The sequence below is a fragment of the Oryzias latipes genome, chromosome 8 (genome assembly GCF_053564925.1).
Source record: "Oryzias latipes strain Hd-rR chromosome 8, Olatipes_Hd-rR_3.1".
Classification (NCBI taxonomy): Eukaryota; Metazoa; Chordata; class Actinopteri; order Beloniformes; family Adrianichthyidae; genus Oryzias; species Oryzias latipes.
Window position 1 is genome coordinate 7,946,450 of NC_136244.1, and position 19,597 is coordinate 7,966,046.

The window sequence follows — 19,597 nt, forward strand, 5'->3', positions numbered from 1 at the left end:
TTCAGGAAATAGATGGATGGATGGCACTTGCTTGCTTAACGATGTCAGCGCCACCAACGGGACAGTTTGGGGTATTTTGCAACTTGTAAAATGAAATTAAATGCTAACATTTTTGTAAATTTCAAGTACCTTGTCAATTTTGTGTCATAATTCTTGTTATGTCTGCTTCACTTGAGATCAGCTCATCCAGCCCTGCTCTCAGTCTTTTGCCTTTAACTCCAATCTGGGTTATTTTACATTGTTTTTTTCTTTTTCAATAAATTGTGAATCACCTATGGCCTGCTGTCTGCTATTTGATCCACTCAATTTGTCCGCTCAAACAAGTGGATATCCTGAGAAAAGGAACTCTGGTCTAGACCAAGTGGTGCAGTGTGACAGTGCCTTGCTGCTCCTTCTTCAGCACTGTAATGATTACCAAAATGGTTTAGATATGCTCAATGCCAGAATTGCTATAATCCTTAACTGCTTTTTTCACAAATTCTGGTGTTTTGGTTTGATCCTCCTGACAAAAGTATTATTGGAGTATTAAGTATTGTGGGTCAAATGCGTTGATCTCCTTACTCACTCTCTATCAAGATAAGACTTTATGATGTCACATCAAAACGCTGTATTTGGTGAGGAGCCAGTTTAGCTTGTGCTGGTTTGCGGCACCTTCCATCCGTGAAACCAGGGCTCAAATCCAGGCTGCTCCCTATTACCTTCTCTGCCTCTGTGCCAGACCCAAGCCAAGATAAATTGAGAGGGTTGCATCAGGAATGGCATCCAGCATAAAACATTGCCAAGTTAACCATGCAACTCCTCCTCAAAAGAGAGGTTGTTTTGCTGATGGGAAAAAGTGAAAGAAGAAGATCAAAACGCTGTATTTCTGTATGTTGGGAGGATCCTAACCTCAACTTAGCATAACATCCATAGATATTTTCCTTAAGGTATTTTCTCACAAAGTCAACAATTTTGTGAAGTGCACCTCTATAGGAATAAATGAATAAATGAAAAGCCCTCACACTGTCACTTCCAACATACTGCAGGCTTACAAGATTCCTTTTTTTAACTTCTAAATCCAGTTGTGGTCAGAATGGTCAACAATTCCCATTTGGGAAATAATACTTCATATTTCTATGTTGATTTTAAGCAAAACTTTAGCTGATATAAGGTGGAAAATATCCATTTTCCAGCGGTACATCTGTATAATACAAGAGAGCAACCCTAGCACGGGGATAGTAGACATTCATCCTTACTGAGTTACCAAAAATGTCTCAATCAGTCTGGAGGTCATCCTGAATCAACGAGTGTTACAAGAAGAAGAAGAAGAAGAAGCTGACGTGATGCCCTTGTTTAAAAGGAAGTGTCTCTCCCAGAAACTTTCGTTCTGAGGTGAGTGATTGCAAAAGGTCCATCATCTGACAATTACAACTCGTGGCCCTGGAATTCCCAGAATGAAGCAGCAATTTTTAACTCCTTTTTTGGCTAAAACCTAACATCAGGTCATGACCTTTCTGTCCTGAAAAATCAAGGAAAGATTATGTGTCAACAGTGATGAGGCGTGTATGCAAATGATCATGAATCCAGTCAATATAAGGAACACATCTGCTCTTTCTTTTCATCTGTGAAAATTGACGATATTTCTGCTGATTTTTCTCTGAAAGTTTGCATCTCTTTTGTCTGCAGGTCTTACGGTGAGTAAAAAAATATTCAAAGACACATTTAGGAATATCTATTAATATCTATGATGATCATCATAAAGGGAGTTTTTAATCAGCCGAATGTGCAGTAAATTTCTAGATCAAAATGTAATGAATGGGTACCTGACAGGTAATAGGCATTAATGGGTTTTATACAAAATATTTGTCTGATGTCGTGTTTTGTGTGTGTTTATGTAAAGTACTTTTAGTAACAGGAGTTGGAAACGTTTAATTTGATTTCATTTTTTATCTTCTACTTGGGGGTCTGGGTTAAAATTTCACACAAACTTTAGTGCATGTGATTTCCACAGCTATTTTAAATGGAATATTTTTTCCCATACCAAATAATTGATGATCACTTTTGGTGCATTTGAAGAGTACCTGTCAGTGTAACAACCTTCAAATCAGATTCTGAATTTTAGGCCGAAAAACATAAAAGTAGACCTGGCTGAAATGATGAACAGTCTTGATCTTTTTTTGAAGCCTGATAGAATGAAACCTTTCGATATTTTCTTTATGGGTACCATCTCATGACAATACAAGATCTGCACTGCACTGAGTTGAACTCTGGATGTGCACAAGATGCAATGGACAACACTTTAGCCTCACGAGGAGAGGCTATGGTTCAAATCCCAACTCATCTTGTTGAGTTTGTCATTTGCAGGTTCTCCCAGTGCATGCATGTTTCTATTTTGCTGCAGCTCTTCTGGCTTTCTCTCACTGTCCACAGTTTTATAAGTTCATCAGACACTTTGAATTCTGCATTAGGAGTATATGTAGCTGTCTGTCTATGGGCAGGTTACCAGATCCACACTGGTACCCTGCCTTGACCAATGATAGCTTGAGTATGCTGTGAGCTTCATGGCCTTAATCTGCACCAAGCCGGAATAGATAATGGATTAATTCATTCACAGACAGATGGTTTTGAAGTGTTCTTTCCATCCTCCTTGCCAGAGGTTCATAGAAGCTGCTTGTTTGATCTAAAAGAATTTAGATTGAGATCTTCAATTCAATTCATTTTTATTTATATAGCCCAAATTCACAACAACAGTTGTCTCAGTGGGCTTCGTACCGGTAATTGTAAGGTAAACATACAATCAAAAAGGATCATAAGTGCATAGAATTCAATAGGATAATACTAAACTTTCATTAAACAGACTAAACTGAACTGGCATCCCTGCCCTTAGACCCTCCTTCAAACCATCTTCATGGTTAGATTCTGCCATTCATCTCAAGCAGTCGCCTTATTACAGGAATACATTATTTGATTTATGGCTGGGTAGCTCGGTTGGTAAGGTGAAAGGCTACCATGGAGGGATCCAGGGTTCAAATCCCAGAGGGGATTTAGCAATGGCACTGGGGGCAATTACCACATCAATGGCAAGCACTTAACATCACTCAGTGGGGGTCCTTAGGCCTCTGGAGTGCAGTTCAACTACAGCTCACCACTCCCCCAGGGGATGGGTCAAATGCAGAAAAGAATTTCCCCTTTGTGGGATAAATAAAGTAACAATTATATTATTATAAGATGCAGATTTATTTAATAATAATAATTAAAACTTGTTCTAAGACATAAAAAGGAAAATCTGAAGTGGAGAAATTTCCATCTTTAAAGAAGAAAAGACAACATTTTAGTTTTGTGTCGACGTTTAAGACACACAAGCTTTAAAAATATTTCTACAGGATCAATTTAATCATAAACAATGAACCAGTTCTTCATGATGTGATTTTCCGTTATGACTGCAACATCCACAAACTATTAGAATTATTTTGCTGCCGACTACATTTTGCCCTTCCTAAATAAAATATTTCCTGATTTCCTCGAAACACACTGGACTTCCAGTTGATTTTATTTACTTTATTAACCATTTCTTTCAGCTGGCATGTGACGCTAATGCCCAAAGAACCATTCACATGACAGCAGCTTTGTAGAGTTGATCTGTTGAAAAAGATCTCCTCAGTTCAGAATAGAATGAAGCGAAAATAATTAAATTATTCTAAATTTTTTTTATAAATGTTGCTTAAAACAGGATAGACTTGAAATCTTGTGTTGTTTAGGCCTGATTTTGAATTAAAAAAAATAACAATTAAATTTTGACCATTTTGATGATACTGGAAAAAAGGCACGTTTTCCTTGATGAATAGAATTCTTAGAGGATTATTTTCTTTTATTCTGGCCTTTCACTATGAACCACATAAGTGACTTTGGGTGAAGGTGGCAGCATGTTTGCTGTTTATCTGACAACAGCAACAACATCACTTTAAAAAGGGATTCAAATCCCCTTTAAAAAAAAACTTCCATTGATTTGAACTTCAGATAATTTCAAGTATTTCTACATACATGAATGCAGTCAACTATCTCACAGATAGCTAAGTTGCACGAACAAGCATCAGAGACAATGTCAACGAATGAAAGGTCCCCCCCCCATATAGTTCTGTTCAAACATTTTTGGTGAGCTGACAACAAATCTAGAATTAAACTGGAACCAAACAATCCTCATTTCTAAACTGAAAACAAGGAGTAAATTGAGGCCTCTTGATTTCTCTCTTAGAATTGTGTTCCTCCTTTTGTCCTTTTCCGATTTTTTGATGGAACAAATAGATAAGTGCTTGACAGGATTAGAGGGAAAAAGAGGAGACATTGGTTGGCGGACGGGAGGAAGTGGTGACAAAACTGGGCAGCATAATTGGAATCACTGCTTCTTCATTATGGAACAGCTCATGTTTTTTTGCCATCCCCCCTAAGTTTTCCTCCCACTGTGTCTTCATCCACTCCGCCAGCGCTTCAGATCTTGGAGAAATTCTAGAGTTAGGTAAGATGATGTCTTATGATACACTGGAAATTACATGGTTTGGTTGTTGTTGTTAAAGTAATTTGAAAGAAAGGACAGCTGACTAAGTTTGACATCTGGAGATTGTGAAAATTTGCCAAAAGGTTATTTCTTTAAATGTTTAGCGCTCGTGAAAAGCAACAATCTCTGCTGTAAAGTCTTTGTTGATTTTGGTAGGAAACAGAAATCTTAACCAGAAGTCAGCAAACAAGCAATTATCCTACTGGCGGTCATGGGTAAATGTGTTCGCTCATGAATTGAGGTGATCTTGATCTGCTTGCCAAGCAGAAATAAATACAGCTTTGTTTGTTTGTCTATTGCATATTTTAGAGGTATGTTCTTAAATCTGATGTTTTGGTTGGCTGTGATGCAGAAGTAGAGCAATTGACCTCTGATCGCATGTTCGGTTCCTGCTTTGCCTGCTCAAGTTTCAAAGTGTCCTTGAGCAAAACACTGAACTCCATATTGTTCCTGGTGGTTAGCACCTTCCATGACAGTGTGCCTGCCATCTGTGTGTGTGTGGATTTGTGTGTGTTCATGGGTGAATGGGACTTGTGACTGTACAGCACTTTGAGCTTCAATCAATGTAGATATATAAGTATATAAGTAATAGGGAGTTCATGGTGATTAAAAGTGACTACATAATAACTGTTTAATAAGTATTTGTCATTTACCCTTTTACCAAGAACAAACAATAATGTCTTTGAGTAACATGGGTAAGATTGTAGTATTTTTTATCATGACTAAAGCCCATCAGCCAGACCAACATTTCTAACTGTTTGCAGACAGTCAGCATTGTGTTGAATATTTGAACTGATGGCACAGATGAGCAGAAATCTAATTTCCCTGTCATGCATCCCTGACAACCACCAATAGAAAAATAACTTCAGCTCTAAAAAGAGACTAAGTGCTTTCACGTGTGAGCTGCTGGGCCTGATTACCGCTCATTACGCAGGTTGGTGTGGCCACTCTGTGCAGGGGGTATTGTCTCACATGGACGTGAAGTCTGCATACATTCCAATCATGTTCATCACTTTAACGCACAAAGAGATCTGTGTTGGCCTTTTCCAAACCATTAATCAGTTAGATGGAGTAAATTGACTTAGTGGCTCCACTCATGTGAATAAGGTTGGATGTCATGTGAAAGAGACACATGTCACAGAATAAATAATACATTTCAAAAATATGTGTGTGTACCACAAGCAGGTGCTTTTTTTGGGGAAAAGCTGGAAATCAAAGTTTGATAATGGGTCAATTAAAACCATTTACAACTTACTTTGTTCTGCCTGTAGAGTTTGGGGTGTTGAATCTTAAAATTGTAAAACGATTCAGCAGCCTTGGTTGAAACAAGGGCACTTGGGAATTTTTGAGTACTTGGTTAAATTTTAGGTAATTATAATGAAAAATTATTAGACTTAATTGCCTGAACATTAGAGACCAACATGAAAACCATGTTGTGTCATCCAACTGTTAAGGGTCTGTTTAGAATCACTTTGACACATAGTAACTACTCCTAATGCCATTACAAATAAAATTCTTTACATTTTCTATTGAAAAACGACATGTACAGGTGATTGGCCCGTGGCAACCATCATGTTTTTTGTTTGTTTTGGGCTTAAGAAAATGTGTACCAAGTTTGATGGCTTTCCTGCAAAACGTATTTTACAATGTTTCTTAGTAACCAGCCTTTCTGCATGTTTGTACATCAATATTAGATAGTCATATTAGATTTTGTTGCGTTCATTTTGAGAAAGGCTCTTACCCACTCCAGTTCCACTCTGGAGGAAGTAGTAGTGAGTTGTAAGCATGTTGTTCTTGTCCAAGGTAACAGACTTTAACTCTTTAACACCGGAGCTTAAGTTCCAATGTTCACATTCTTTCCACTACCGTAACTCTTCAACCATTTACACAACTAATTCGAGTGGATTCTGAAGCAGAGAAATAGCTTTGCACTTATATGCAACTCTTTACATTAGTAAATTGGTTATGCAATCACCGTAAATCAGCTGATGCGTCAGATTCCGTTGGAATTACACTAATTACGTAAACGGTTGAAGTGTTACTTCAAAGAGTGTGTGTTGTTTAGGTGTTGCTGGTGACTTCTCCAGTGTTAAAGGGCTAATTGACATCAACGTTTTGCTGATCCATCCCTGTGTGAAGTATACTGGAGATGCAATCTCTAATGATTAAAATAAAATTTTTGTGTAACCTAAAAGGTTTTAATCCTGGGGGGCAGAGTTCAAGGCCATAATGGGGTTCTCTATAGGGTTTGATAGTAGCCTGTGTGCCTAGGAAACCTAACGGTGCAGTAAAACTGTGAACTAAGAGTTCGCTACGAAGCCATTGAGACGACTGTTGTTGTGATTTTGGGCTATTCAAATAAAACTGAATTGAATTGAATTGAACTATTACTCTACTCTGTTACATTCATATATTGTTGTGTAATTGACATAAAGATGTTCAAACAGACCTTTTTCATTATGAATGTGTGTTTTTCTCTTTGGTTGCATAAGTCCTGTTGAATCACCCCAAACTCCCCTGATATCATTCCTGCTCTTTTTGCAGCCTTCTCTATTCCACCAGGATGTCACTTCTCAACTTCCCTATTCCGAAGTTGGATGTCACTTTGCAGGAAGTAAGCCGTGTTCTGCAGCTTACTTTCAGTTCTGAACTTTACGGGGAGTTCAAGAGCACCTTGAGGCAACAGAGGGGAGTCCTGGAAGAAGCCCAGAAGAAACTCGCCACGGTTGCTGTGGGCCAAGAGAACTGGGTGACACAACAGTTCAAAAGAGGCTTGCTGTCCTGCGCCGACCCCCTACCCACTTCAACAGCTCTTCCAGTTGTTCTGCTTCCATCCAAATTAAAGGGGTGCACACAGCTGGCCAGGTCAGCAGCTCTGCTCTGGGCAGCAGCAAAACTGTACAGTGAGCCTCTCTTACTGGAGGGCGATGCCCCTGTGGAGCACACTCAGCAGTCTGAGGTGTTCGCTGCCAGCCGTATTCCAGGAAGAGAACAGGATGAAATCAAGGTGAGACAACTGGGTTTCGAAGTTTCACCAAAAATGTTTGAACAGAACTACATGGGTGAACCTTTCGTTCAAGCCATCTCCGTGTCCCATTTCACTAAAGAGTTTTCTCAGAGTCTGTGTTCTCTTATTGGCAGGTCTACCCTGACAGCCTTCATGCAGTCATCACCTGTGCTGGGGGAGCGTTTCCTGTTGACATCCTGCGCCGTCCCAGCGCTGGTGGTCCAGTCTCTGCAAAATCATTCACAGAGATCTACACCCAGTTGGCTCAGGTGATGGATCAGCCCAGAGCTGGGGAGCAGAATGATCCCTCTGTGGTTTGCACCCTTTCAGCCCTGGAGCGCAAATCCTGGGCTGCCGTCAGGGAGGAGATGCTAGAGCACGGGGGAGAAGCACTGGCTTCTCTGGAGCTAATGGAGAGTGCAGTGCTCATACTCTGCCTGGAAGACTGTGATACGCCTTCGGAACTGGCTGATGTTCTCAATGCAGTACGACTGGGGGGAGGAGGAGGAAGACCATTCCTGAGATACTATGACAAGGTATTTTAGAAATGAATTCTCTGGTGGTAACTATAAAGAGAGTACAGAAAAAAAAACAAGACAATACTGAAAGTGCCTTGGAAAATACAACTCTACTGAACTTAGAATCCAAGCTTACATTAGATGTTCATTTAGTTTTATCTATAAAAACTAAGCAGTTAAAATGTTTATGGTTATGCAAGCGTGAAATTTTTTACATCAAGTGTTTTTTCAGAGAATTTAAAACATATTCTGCAGACTGTCTAAAGAACCTCAAAAGTATTACTCATAACCATTGACTTTACATGAGAACTGGTATAAGTGACACCCCCAAAATCCCATAAAACTTCTATTGAGAATAGCTATTGAAAAAAGTAGCTAAAAAAAAAGTTATTTTATAAATATATATATATATATATTTTTGTGCAAGTTATTTAAATTATAAACTGACCAATCAGACGCCTCAATAAAAGCATGGCCTCTCATATTGAAGTTCGAAATCTTTGATTGACAGATTATCTAGAGGTCACACCTGGTTGGTGAGAGTGATTATCATAGAAATGTTGACTCAGACCGACTCAAACAATCACTGCTCACTGATGTTATCTAGCTCCAACATTGCGGCATTTGTATTGTGAAAAAGGCAACTGAATTGACATATTTTAATTAAAGTAGGAAGTGAGTCTTTTTTTTTTTATAGGTAATTTTTACACTCACTGGTTCCAGTTTGTATGTACAGTCAATTACCCACTGAAACACTGTAAACACTGTAAACACTGTAAGTGTAAAAAAAAAGTAAAAATAAAGGTAAAACTAAATAGAAACGGCTAAATTTATTGATTTAAAAAGCTTTTGACACAATTAACCACTGCATATTAATAAATAAATTGGAACAAAATGGCATTAGGGTCTGCGACAGACTGGCGACCCTTTCAAGGGTGTCATCTGCCTTCGCCCACAAGTGGCGAAGGCCGTTTAGTCCCGAAAGGGAAGAAGATGAATGAACGAATGGCATTAGGGGGGTAGTGTTGGACTGGTTCAGAAGCAGTTTAAGCAACAGAAAGCAGTTTGTAAATGTGAAGTGGTTGTTCCCAATGTTTGGACATTGTTTGAGGTGTCCCTCCAGGGTCGGTTCTGGGACCACTATTATTTATCTTGTATATAAATGATTTATTTAAAGTTTTCCAAGACATTACAGTTAGTTTTATTCGCTGATAACACAAATTTTTTCTGTGATTGAGAGGATTTGCAGCAACTCATAAAAATTGTGGAAAAGGAGATGGAAAAATGGAAGTTATAGTTTGATGTGCAGTACAGACCAAAAGTTGGACACACCTTCACATTCATTTGAATGAGCAACAATTGACATGCACATAAATCAGGGGTAAACTTGAGAGAATTTATGTAAATACATTTCTTGGGGTTATAATTGATTTAAAAAATTGACCTGGAAAGCACAAATTAGGTATTTACAAACTAAATTGTCCATAAGTATCTCAGCTTTAAATAAAGCAAAACTGATTCTGGACCACAAATCACTATACATTTTTCACTGTTCATTGGTCTTACTGTATTTCTCTTATTGTGTAGAGGTTTGGGGGTACAACTATAAAACAATATTACATTTGCTTTCAATAAAACAAAAGAGAGCAATATTAATGATACTCAAAGTCAGTTACCTCAAGCACACAAACAATAATTCATAAAATCAAAATTACTCAAATTTTATGACCTAGAAAATTCAAATTCAACTTTATTTATATAGTGCTTTTCATGCATCATAGCATCTCAAAGTGCTTACCAAAGGAAAAAAAATAAAAATAAAACAAATAAGATAAAAAAATATATATATTAGTTAAAATAATAAACAAAGTAAAAAGAATGTAATAATAATAAAAATAAAAATAAATGCAAATAATAATAAAATAAATGAATTAATAAAAACACACAAAAACCCAACACATACACATCCCTCCTTTAAAATAACAACAAATAAAATTAGCTGTTAAAATTTTATAAAATCAAATAAAAACATGTGGACAAGTAAAAACTATGTAAAAGCTTTACTAAAAAGATGTGTCTTAAGTTTTTTCTTAAAAACCTCCACAGTGGCTGAAGCCCTCACGTCCTCAGGCAGGCTGTTCCACAGGCGAGGTCCACAGTGTTGAAAAGAGGCCTCGCCGTGGGTTTTAGTTCTGACCTTTGGGACCACTAGCAGACCTGCACCTGTGGACCTGAGGGCTCTGGGAGGGTCATAGACTAAAAGTAAATCTGATAAAAATGAGGGTCCAGTTCCATGTAAACTTTTATAAACTAATAAAAGAACCTTAAAATCGATCCTAAAGCTGACAGGGAGCCAGTGCAAAGACTTCAAAATTGGAGTAATGTGCTCCTTCTTTCTGGTCCTGGTTAAAAGGCGTGCAGCTGAGTTTTGAACAAGCTGCAGCCGGTTTACAGTATTTCTCTTAGCACCAGAAAGAAGAGCATTACAATAGTCTATCCTAGATGTTATAAAAGCATGGATTAATATTTCAGCACTGGCTTGTGAGAGAAAGGGTCTCACTCGGGCAATATTTCTAAGATGATAAAATGCAGTCTTTGTAACTTGGTTTGCGTGTGCTTCAAAGTTAAGATCTGCATCTAAAATCACACCGAGGTTTTTTACTTTATTGCACACATTCAGATTAAAAGTTGATAAATAGGATTGGACCCTTTCTCTCTCAGCTTCAGGACCAACAATTAAAATGTCAGTTTTCTCTTGATTGAGCTTTAAGAAGTTCTCTCCCATCCATGTTTCAATATCTAAAACACAACTTAAAAGGTCATCAATGGGTCCCATGTCATCAGGAGACACAGCCACATATAACTGGGTGTCATCAGCATAACTATGAAAGTTTATGCCATGTCTCCTGATGACATCCCCTAGCGGTAGCATGTAGAGGTTAAAAAGTGTGGGGCCAAGGACCGAACCTTGTGGCACACCACATGTCAGTGGGTAAATGAGTTAAGTATTGTAAAACTCAAATAATATTCAAGGCAGAAAACAATTTATTACTGACAAATATCCAAAGATCATTTATTAAAAGAGAGGAAAAATACAATCTTAGGGAAAGAAATGAGTTTCTCATGATCAAAGCACTTGCAAACAAAAAAAAGTTTTGTGTTTCAATATGTAAAGTAAACCTGTGGAACAGAACCAGTAATGGCTTGAAACAATGTCTAAACATAAAATAGTTTAAGTATAAATACAGATATAGGATTATTGATAAATATGTACATATACAAAAAAAACAGAACATTAGCATTTGTAAATTTGCATGCCCATAAAACGAAATTATGTTATTCATTTGCGTGTTTTTGGAAATGAGAATTACCTGTGTACATGTGCAACTTGAACTGAATCTACTCTAACCTAGGTCACTGAACTTTGATAGTGGGAGTACTGGGTTTAGGAATATAATGACATAAGGTACAGGGATGAGTATTAACAAGATTTTTCTATTTCTCACTCCCTTTTGATTATTGTTGTTTATATCATTTTGTCTTATTTTGCTGTTCTACATACACACATGTCTGAAATACATATTTTTGAACTGAAACTACACTAAAAAACGTTTTGGTTTTTCTGATAATTTTTGCAGATCCTGAACCTTGTGGTGTTCAAAGACTGCACAGCTGGGATGGTGTTCGAGCACAGTGCTGTGGATGGGATGGTGGCTACTCTTGTGACTGAACGTGTGTACCACCTGTCTGAGAGTGTTGATTTAAACCATGTCCAAAATGACATAGAAAACATGACTAGTGGTAATTCTGTTTGCCCGTCTGCCTTAAAATTTCCACTGAAATCAACATGCGCTCTCCTGCAAAACCCCGAATTAACAAAAACCCATCCAGTTCTCACATTTGATTTTTCCTCTTATCCTGATGTCTTTTCAACTCTCAGAGGGCAGAGAGGGCTCTATGATGCTTGGATAAACTTCTCATTGCAGCTCACCCTGCGTCAGATACTTGGTGAGGCTGCTAACTGTCACATATTTGTCACTCCTACCCACATGAGGCACTACAAACACGGTCGATGTGATCCTACCTATTCTGTCACTATGCACTCACGTAAGTTAGCAGGTATCTTAGCATCTCACATCAGTCCAGATGGCACAATCAAGTACACTACTGACCTGTTGGAGTTGTTCCATGCTGCATTTATGGAGCACAAGAACCTCATCAGAAACACCAAGACCGGCCAGGGCGTTGGTCCCCATGTGGCTGCCCTCCGTCGATCTTTACCGCCTGACAATCCAATGAAGAAGTTTCTGGATCCTTTTGGATGTCCATCAGTGTACCTCACGGGTATAGATTTTATGGAGGGCATTGAATGTGGAGTTGGAAATGTTTATTCTCAAGATCAATTGGCTGTGACCTACCTGGGGAAGAGAGACAAGGTGCGCATTATGCTTAATGGAAAAGGGAGCTTTGCTCTAGTTTTAGAAAAACTTCAAGAAAACCTCAAGATAAATCTGAAGTCGGTGATGCTTTTAGCTGTTCGATACGCCATTGCAAGCCAAATGCAAGCCCTGGAGTGTCTTTTCCATCAGGGTCAGAAAGATCAGAAGATCACTTGTTCAGGATCTTCAGACCAAAGTGAAACCATTGCTGAAACTCCCACAGGCATGAGGTCAAACAACACTCTGGTGATTCATGGTGGCGCTGGAGAGGACATGATGCTTAACAATAAAGTGGCGGATATCATTGAGTTCGCTTTACAAACTGCCTTAACCCTTGGGTCTCAAGTGCTTCAACAAGGTGGCAGCAGTTTGAATGCAGTTCAGAGGTCTGTGGAAGCTTTGGAAGACTGCTTCCTGTTCAATGCAGGAAAAGGTTCTGTTTTTAACAAGAATGGTGTGAATGAATTGGAAGCAACCATTGTTGATGGCAGCACAAAGAGGGTGGGATCTGTCGCATGTGTGAAAAGTATAAAGAACCCAATAAAAGCAGCCAGGGCTGTAATGGATAAAAGTCCACATGCACTGATTGTCGGGCAGGGGGCTGAAGATTTTCTCCAAGGTTTGGAAGGAAAAGAGAAGCATGTTGGGCCAGAGTATTTCCACACTGATATACGACAGAAAGAGTTGTTTTTGAAACTCGCTGGTGGAAACAGCTCAAAAGGCAGTCACCCTCAGACTGTAGGAGCTGTGGCCTTGGATTCTCTAAAGCGATTGGCTGCTGCATCCTCAACTGGTGGATTGGTAGGAAAGCTGAAAGGCAGGGTTGGTGACACAGCAGTGGTAGGGGCAGGGATATATGCTGATGAAAAAGTGGCTATTACCTGCTCTGGAGATGGAGATGTTTTCCTCAAGAACACAGTGGCACAAAAGGTAGCCAGTCTGTATCACAACAAAGGCTACAGTCTTAGGCAAGCCTGCAGGGAAGTGATGGCAGAGGACCTGAATGGAACATGTGCAGGATTCATCGCTGTGGACACCAAAGGTGAAGCAGTCATTGAAACAAATGCTGGTGTTATGTTTGTGGCCTCAATGTCTGGTGGTGTCTCACGGGCAGAGATCATTAGGCCTGTAGGGAGTTTCTCCAATGTAATCTGGAAAACAGACAAGCTAGAAGCTTACCTAGATCCTAAACCCTGGACTCCTGGATCAGCAATTCTAACCAGAAAAGCTCATACTGGTGCATCCAGCCTCTTCCAGTTGCCTACACTTGATTTTATTTCTATGTTACATGGAGCGAAAGCTGTGTCAAACTTGTTGTGTGAGCGACTGGGAGTACAGCGTTGTGCCTTGGTTTGCAACCCAATCCCTGACCAACCAGTTCAAATCAGATTACTCCCACTTCATGGTTTGGAGCCAACATGGAAGCCTCGTCTTGGGGCGGAGGAGGAATTCCATCATCACTACACTGGTTACTGTACATCAAAAGATGGGCCGCGGTGGGAGGATGAAGCACTGACCCAGGTTCAATCCCAGATCAGGAGTGCACTGCCAACACCAGAGGTGCCATTTTGCTTTGACTATTTTGGTGATTCTTCAGATGATAACCTGTTCAGCCGTATTATACGGGGAGAAGAGCAGCAGTGGCGTGTGTGGGAAGACAGTGAGCATGTCGCTTTTCTCACACCATACCCAAATAGACCAGGAGTAACTGTTGTGGTGCCACGTAAAGCACTGCCCAGTGATGTCTTCAAGCTGAATGAACCCGACTACACAGCACTGATCCTGGCCACTTATAAAGTTGCAAAACTACTTGAAGAAGGAATGAAAGCCCAGGCTGTTGCAATGATCTTTGAGGGCTTTCAGGTTGACCATGCTCATGTCAAGTTGATCCCTCTGTTGCCCTTACCAGAAGGCTGTAAACCTGTTGAGATACAACCAGAATGCTTTCAAAGCTACCCTGGATTTGTATCATCAATTGATGGTCCACCAGCTGAAGGTAAAACGCTCCAAAACATCTACTCAAAACTTGTGCAGTGCAAGCCACCTCGCTCATGGGAGGACCCTCAATCTCACCCCACATTTGCAATCAGCAGCCAGTGGTATCGCAACCTGTTCCAGATTCAGAACACCCTGTTTCACAGCACCGTGGAATATTTCCACAGTTCCTGCCAGTTTGCTTATGCTCTGACCCCACTTACAACAGACACCATTTCTTCTCCAATGGGCCTTGGATCTGACTCAGAACCAGTGTCTGTTAGCCTGCTGGGACAGGACGTCTACCTGGCTGACTCCATGCAGTTTGTACTTGAATACTTCCTTCGCTTCCAGGAAGACCTCGCAGGCACTTACTACATATCTCCCAGCTTCAGAGGGGAGGATCCAGATGCCACACACCTGAACCAGTTTTACCATGTTGAATGTGAACTGCTGGGTGACATGGACGATGCAATTTCTGTTGCAGAAGGTTACTTGGGCCATTTAACTAGATCAATGTTAAAGAAACACTCAGATCTAATCCTGAGCTCTGCTGGCACCCTCACACATGTCACTGCTCTGCTTAGCAAACTGCAGGGAAACAGTGCCCTCCCAAGGATTCCTCTGGATCAGGCCATTCCCATGATGCCTTCTGCTGACTGCCTAGAGTGGGTACAAGACGGCCAGCCAGAATTTGGTAGAAAGCTGACACGCAAAGGAGAACGGGTTTTGATTGAGAAGTATGGTGGTGCTGTTTGGCTGACTGAGATGGACCACTTAGGAGTTCCCTTCTACCAAGCATATGTGGAGGGAACCAAGAGGCACAAAGCAAAGGCTGCTGACCTTTTGCTGGGACTGGGAGAGACTGTGGGTCTCGGGGAACGCCATTCCACACGAGAGATGGTTCAAGAGGCCCTTGTGCACCACAAAGTGCCAGAAGAGTCTTACAAGTGGTACATTGACATGCGCCAAGTGAAGCCCCTTCTCACCAGTGGATGGGGAATGGGCACAGAGCGCTATTTGTGTTGGCTGCTTCAACACAATGATGTCAGAGATCTGCACATTATACCTAGGTTGAAAGGAAAGAAGTACATGCCGTGATCAAGTCCACGGCAGATTGTTAGGCCTTTAGATGTGAAATATTTGAAAAACCTGGGCCAAAACTGAGTATACAGGGCCATTTATAGCTGACAGATGTACAACTTGAACAAAAATGTGTACTTTGTCCTTTTAATTATATTAATTTCACCCATTTTCCAAACCAGAGGAGACTTGCTGCCAATTGAATGAACAATTGGTTCCACAAAACTTTTTTATACTCAACAAAACTGGTATTGTTTCATTGAAGAACAAAATAATTAAATACATTTTTGTTTTGTTGTTCAGCTACAACATTTGTCCATAGAAATGTGAACATTAAAGAAATATTGTATCCTTATTTTTTACAGTCTTTGGAGAATGCTTGTTTCCACTGTTTCAATTTTTACTTTCTGACTTTTTATGACATTATAAAATGTTTTAAGATAATAAAGAAATTAACTTCCAATCACAGCTATTACCAACAAGGCATCAGTTTTTCTTCTTGTAACAATTTTTACGTTATAGTTTTAGTTTTGCCTCTTTCTCGTGGCGTTTTTTATTTTAAATTCAAACAAATCATCCTGTATTGATTTTATTTTCTTGTTACTGAATTCAATTTGATTAATTTGTTAAGAGCATTGAAAATTTGCTGTTTCAGATGACTTATGAAATGATGAAGTTGTTTGAGAATCATGGATACATTTTTGTTTAAACTGTAAAGATGGTTCATTATCAGCAAACTTTTTGGTTTAATGTAATTTGATTCAATAAAAGAATTTGGGGGAAAACAGATTTTTTGTGTGGTATGATTAGACATGTTTTGTTTACTTTGTGTAAGTTACATAAATAACACTAAATGTCTGGTGGTGTTATGTAATTCTTTGGAGTGTTACGAGTGTAACAAGGATTGGCTATTTGTGGTTGCCGATTCAATTCCCTTTAGAATTTTGTTCATTTTAAATGATTTGATTTGATCTGATTCATTGATCTAAAATCAATCCAGGACATCTTTATCTAAAAATTTAACCAGTGTGGCTCAGAGATAAATACCTGTCTTCTGAAAATTGTAGGTAAAGTTTTACAGATTTCTTGTATTTCTTACAAGATAATCAAGTGTAAATTAAATATGTGCAGAAACAAACAAGTAAACAAGAATGAATGGCAAATCCATTCATATTTTAGTTTCATAAAATTTAGGCCACTGTTTTTTTGTCCATACAGAAATAATCCAAAGTGAACATTATTAGAACGTCCTACCATGCTTTATGGTCACACATCTTTGCAAAATTCTAATGCTGTGTCCGAATTCCCACCCTAACCCCTAACTACTATAAAACTAGATTGTGCTTCAGGTGCCCGGAATTTTAAAAGCAATTCGGACACAATGCTTATTACTTTTTTGAAACGGTGGATATGACGTAATCGATTTCACTAAGTTAAAATCTAATTAATATGAGCGTTTTGCGATGATTATTTATGAGTCCACTTTCTTTTAAAGATAAAAACGTTGATGACTTATTTAAAGAATACGTTTTAATACATTTTTTGGGCAAAATTGTTCAGACGTAATACATTGTGGTCTATATTCGCCGAACTACTGAGCATCGACAAACACTGGTTTTTCACAAAGACTTCTGGGAAATTTCCAGGGCACTCGATTTGGGATTTGTAGATTCAGACAGCACTACAAAATGGCGACCGAACTATGTAGTGCACTATGTATTGAGTAAGGAAGGAATTCGGACACAAGTGTTTTCACGGATTGGACTGTAATGATGGTTTGAAAAATTCTGTCCACTGTGACGCACTATTTTCTTTTTATGTTACAGTAAAATAAACCTACCATGTCTCAATCCATATGGTGTTTTCCAATTTCTATTTAATTATTGATTTACCGGTATCTTATTTTGAAATGATTTTTAAAAACAGTTGTTTTGACTCAATTCTGCCTTAGACAGATCGATCTGAGTTGAGGAATAAAAATCGATTAGTGGATTAATTGTTACGCCCCTGGTAATTTAATTTAAAGTTCACTTTTTTATGCTCTGCCCCCGGATGGTGGTAAAAATGACATGCAAACAGAAATTAAAAAGGAAAATCTAAGTGGTGCACTGCCCATTGCGCAGTTAAATATTGATTTCTATCATTAAAAAAAACAACCTTTGGAAGCACAAAAACATTTTAGGACTCCCCCATTTGTCTGTGGATTTTATCAGTCCTAAAATATGAAACAAAGAAAAAAGAAAAACTCTCGGTTATAATACCGGTACTCTAATAATTGAAATATGACTTTATCTTACCAGCAGAATGACTTACAAATAAAATTAAAGTGATGTTTTTGGAAACTAAAAAGCGAATTGAAATAAATAATGTCTTAATCGAAAGTTTTACAGAAATCAAATTGTTAGGGTTTTTTTTCTATGACAAACTAAGTTGGAAGCCACACATTAGACACATACAAACAAAAGTCTCATAAAGTATTTGTTCTACTGTTGTATTCTAAACATATATTAGAATACAACAGTAGATATTTATTGTACTGTTCTTTAATATTAACATATTTCACCTACTATATAGAAATTTGGGGGAATAATTATAAGAGCTCACTACATCCTCTTTTTTTACTTCAAAAATGAGCCGTCAGAATTGTACATAAAGACGGATATCTTGATCATACAAACAATTTATTTTATCAATCTAGATAAAATAAAAATAATGAGCAAAAGACACACGTAATATAAACGAAGAAATTTTTTTTTGTTATTAAATTACTTTTGCTGTTTGCATAATGTGGAGTTATGGTTCTATAGTTGTTAAGGGAAAATGGGGGGGAAATTTAGCGCAGATTCTTCTCTGCTCTGTTTAATCATTTAACTTGCCAATATTGTCTTTGATTTCCTAACTAAGGTTTAACGTGACGTTCTAATAAATCAAATGAGAAACTTTGTTAAAGTTTAAGCTGTTTTGAACCTATCTAAGAATTTTTTATATAAAAAAAGTAAAACGTATTTATTTTAATTTCTTTAAGTAAAAAAATAATATTTGAGCTTTAATTTGTTGGGAAGTGACTCGGAAGTAGTAAGTATTTACTTCCGTGTTTCTTCAACGTCGCTCATGACCCCCTCCCCGGTTTGAACGGGGACCAGCCGCTTTCCCAGCACAGAATTCAGAGGTTTCAGCTCTGAACAGTAGGTTGCTTTGTGATTCTTATCGTTATCGATTTATGTTTTTACTTTTAGGTCACGTTTAACGAACGCTGCTGGTCTTAAAGGCTTTCTAAATGTAAGGTCAGGGCTCGCGTCACTGTCGGCTAACCGCAGTGTGTGAGCTAACAACTACCCAACCAACTACTAGTTGGAATGAACGACTTTAATTTTGGGACACTTTCTTGTGCACATTAAAGTACATGCATGATAATGTTACACCATAAAATACTCTTAATGCAGTCAAGGACCGATAAGAAACATTTTAACTCGCCACGCTCGTTATCGGTCGCGATACGTTTGCCCTTTCGAGCATGCGCACGAGTAGTCACTACATTTAAAGTTAACATCTGCTTTTAGCTGGAGATATCTGTGATCCAGGTGATGCTATCACGATATATATTTTTTTCAACTTGAGCGTAATCTGGTTAATCAGGAAAACGTTTTGCTCCTCTTTCGACTAGCAAGCCTAAAACGTAAAGTTAAAGAAGTTGCCGATAAGCTACTCGGACAAGCGGCGAAGCGATTTTTCTGATCAACCATTTACTCAAATTACCCTGAAGAACAACATTTCTTTCAAATTTAGTTTGTCTTGTACATTTTAAACTTGGAAATTGTCCCTTAGTCTGTAAATTCTGTAACAACTTGGCAGCTATTTCAACTAATCAACAGTTCTCACGTGCAGAAATGTTGTTTTCATCAAAATAACAACATCAAAAGTAGAATTTTATTTTCCTGGAAAGTTTTTATTTTTGTGGAGCTACAGTGACCCCTTCATAGCAGCTGGAAGCAGCTTCTTCCTGTTTGTTTCTGACTCTGCCGCTGGTTACTTCCTGCAGACCTCA

At 38.6% G+C, this 19,597-nt stretch overlaps 1 protein-coding gene across 2 annotated transcripts; it reads left to right on the forward strand.

Moving 5' to 3' along the window:
* Positions 1–1,557: 1,557 nt before the first annotated feature.
* On the forward strand, positions 1,558–16,339 carry LOC101165397 (uncharacterized). Of its 2 annotated transcripts, none has more exons than XM_023957725.2 (4): positions 1,558–1,673; positions 7,076–7,538; positions 7,673–8,074; positions 11,695–16,339. In XM_023957725.2, exons 2-4 carry the CDS (start codon positions 7,095–7,097, stop codon positions 15,568–15,570), a joined length of 4,722 nt encoding a protein of 1,573 aa, XP_023813493.1. In that variant the 5' UTR covers positions 1,558–1,673; positions 7,076–7,094; the 3' UTR covers positions 15,571–16,339. The 2 variants fall into 2 exon arrangements, with proteins under 2 accessions (XP_023813493.1, XP_023813494.1); XM_023957726.2 differs by lacking the exon at positions 1,558–1,673 and adding an exon at positions 4,398–4,492.
* Positions 16,340–19,597: the final 3,258 nt, after the last annotated feature.

Coding starts and splice junctions, on each gene's coding strand:
- LOC101165397 (XM_023957725.2), top strand. CDS start 7,095: ATGTCACTTCTCAACTTCCCTATTCCGAAGTTGGATGTCACTTTGCAG. Junction 7,539..7,672: donor GAGAACAGGATGAAATCAAG/GTGAGACAACTG, acceptor TCTTATTGGCAG/GTCTACCCTGACAGCCTTCA. Junction 8,075..11,694: donor TCCTGAGATACTATGACAAG/GTATTTTAGAAA, acceptor TAATTTTTGCAG/ATCCTGAACCTTGTGGTGTT.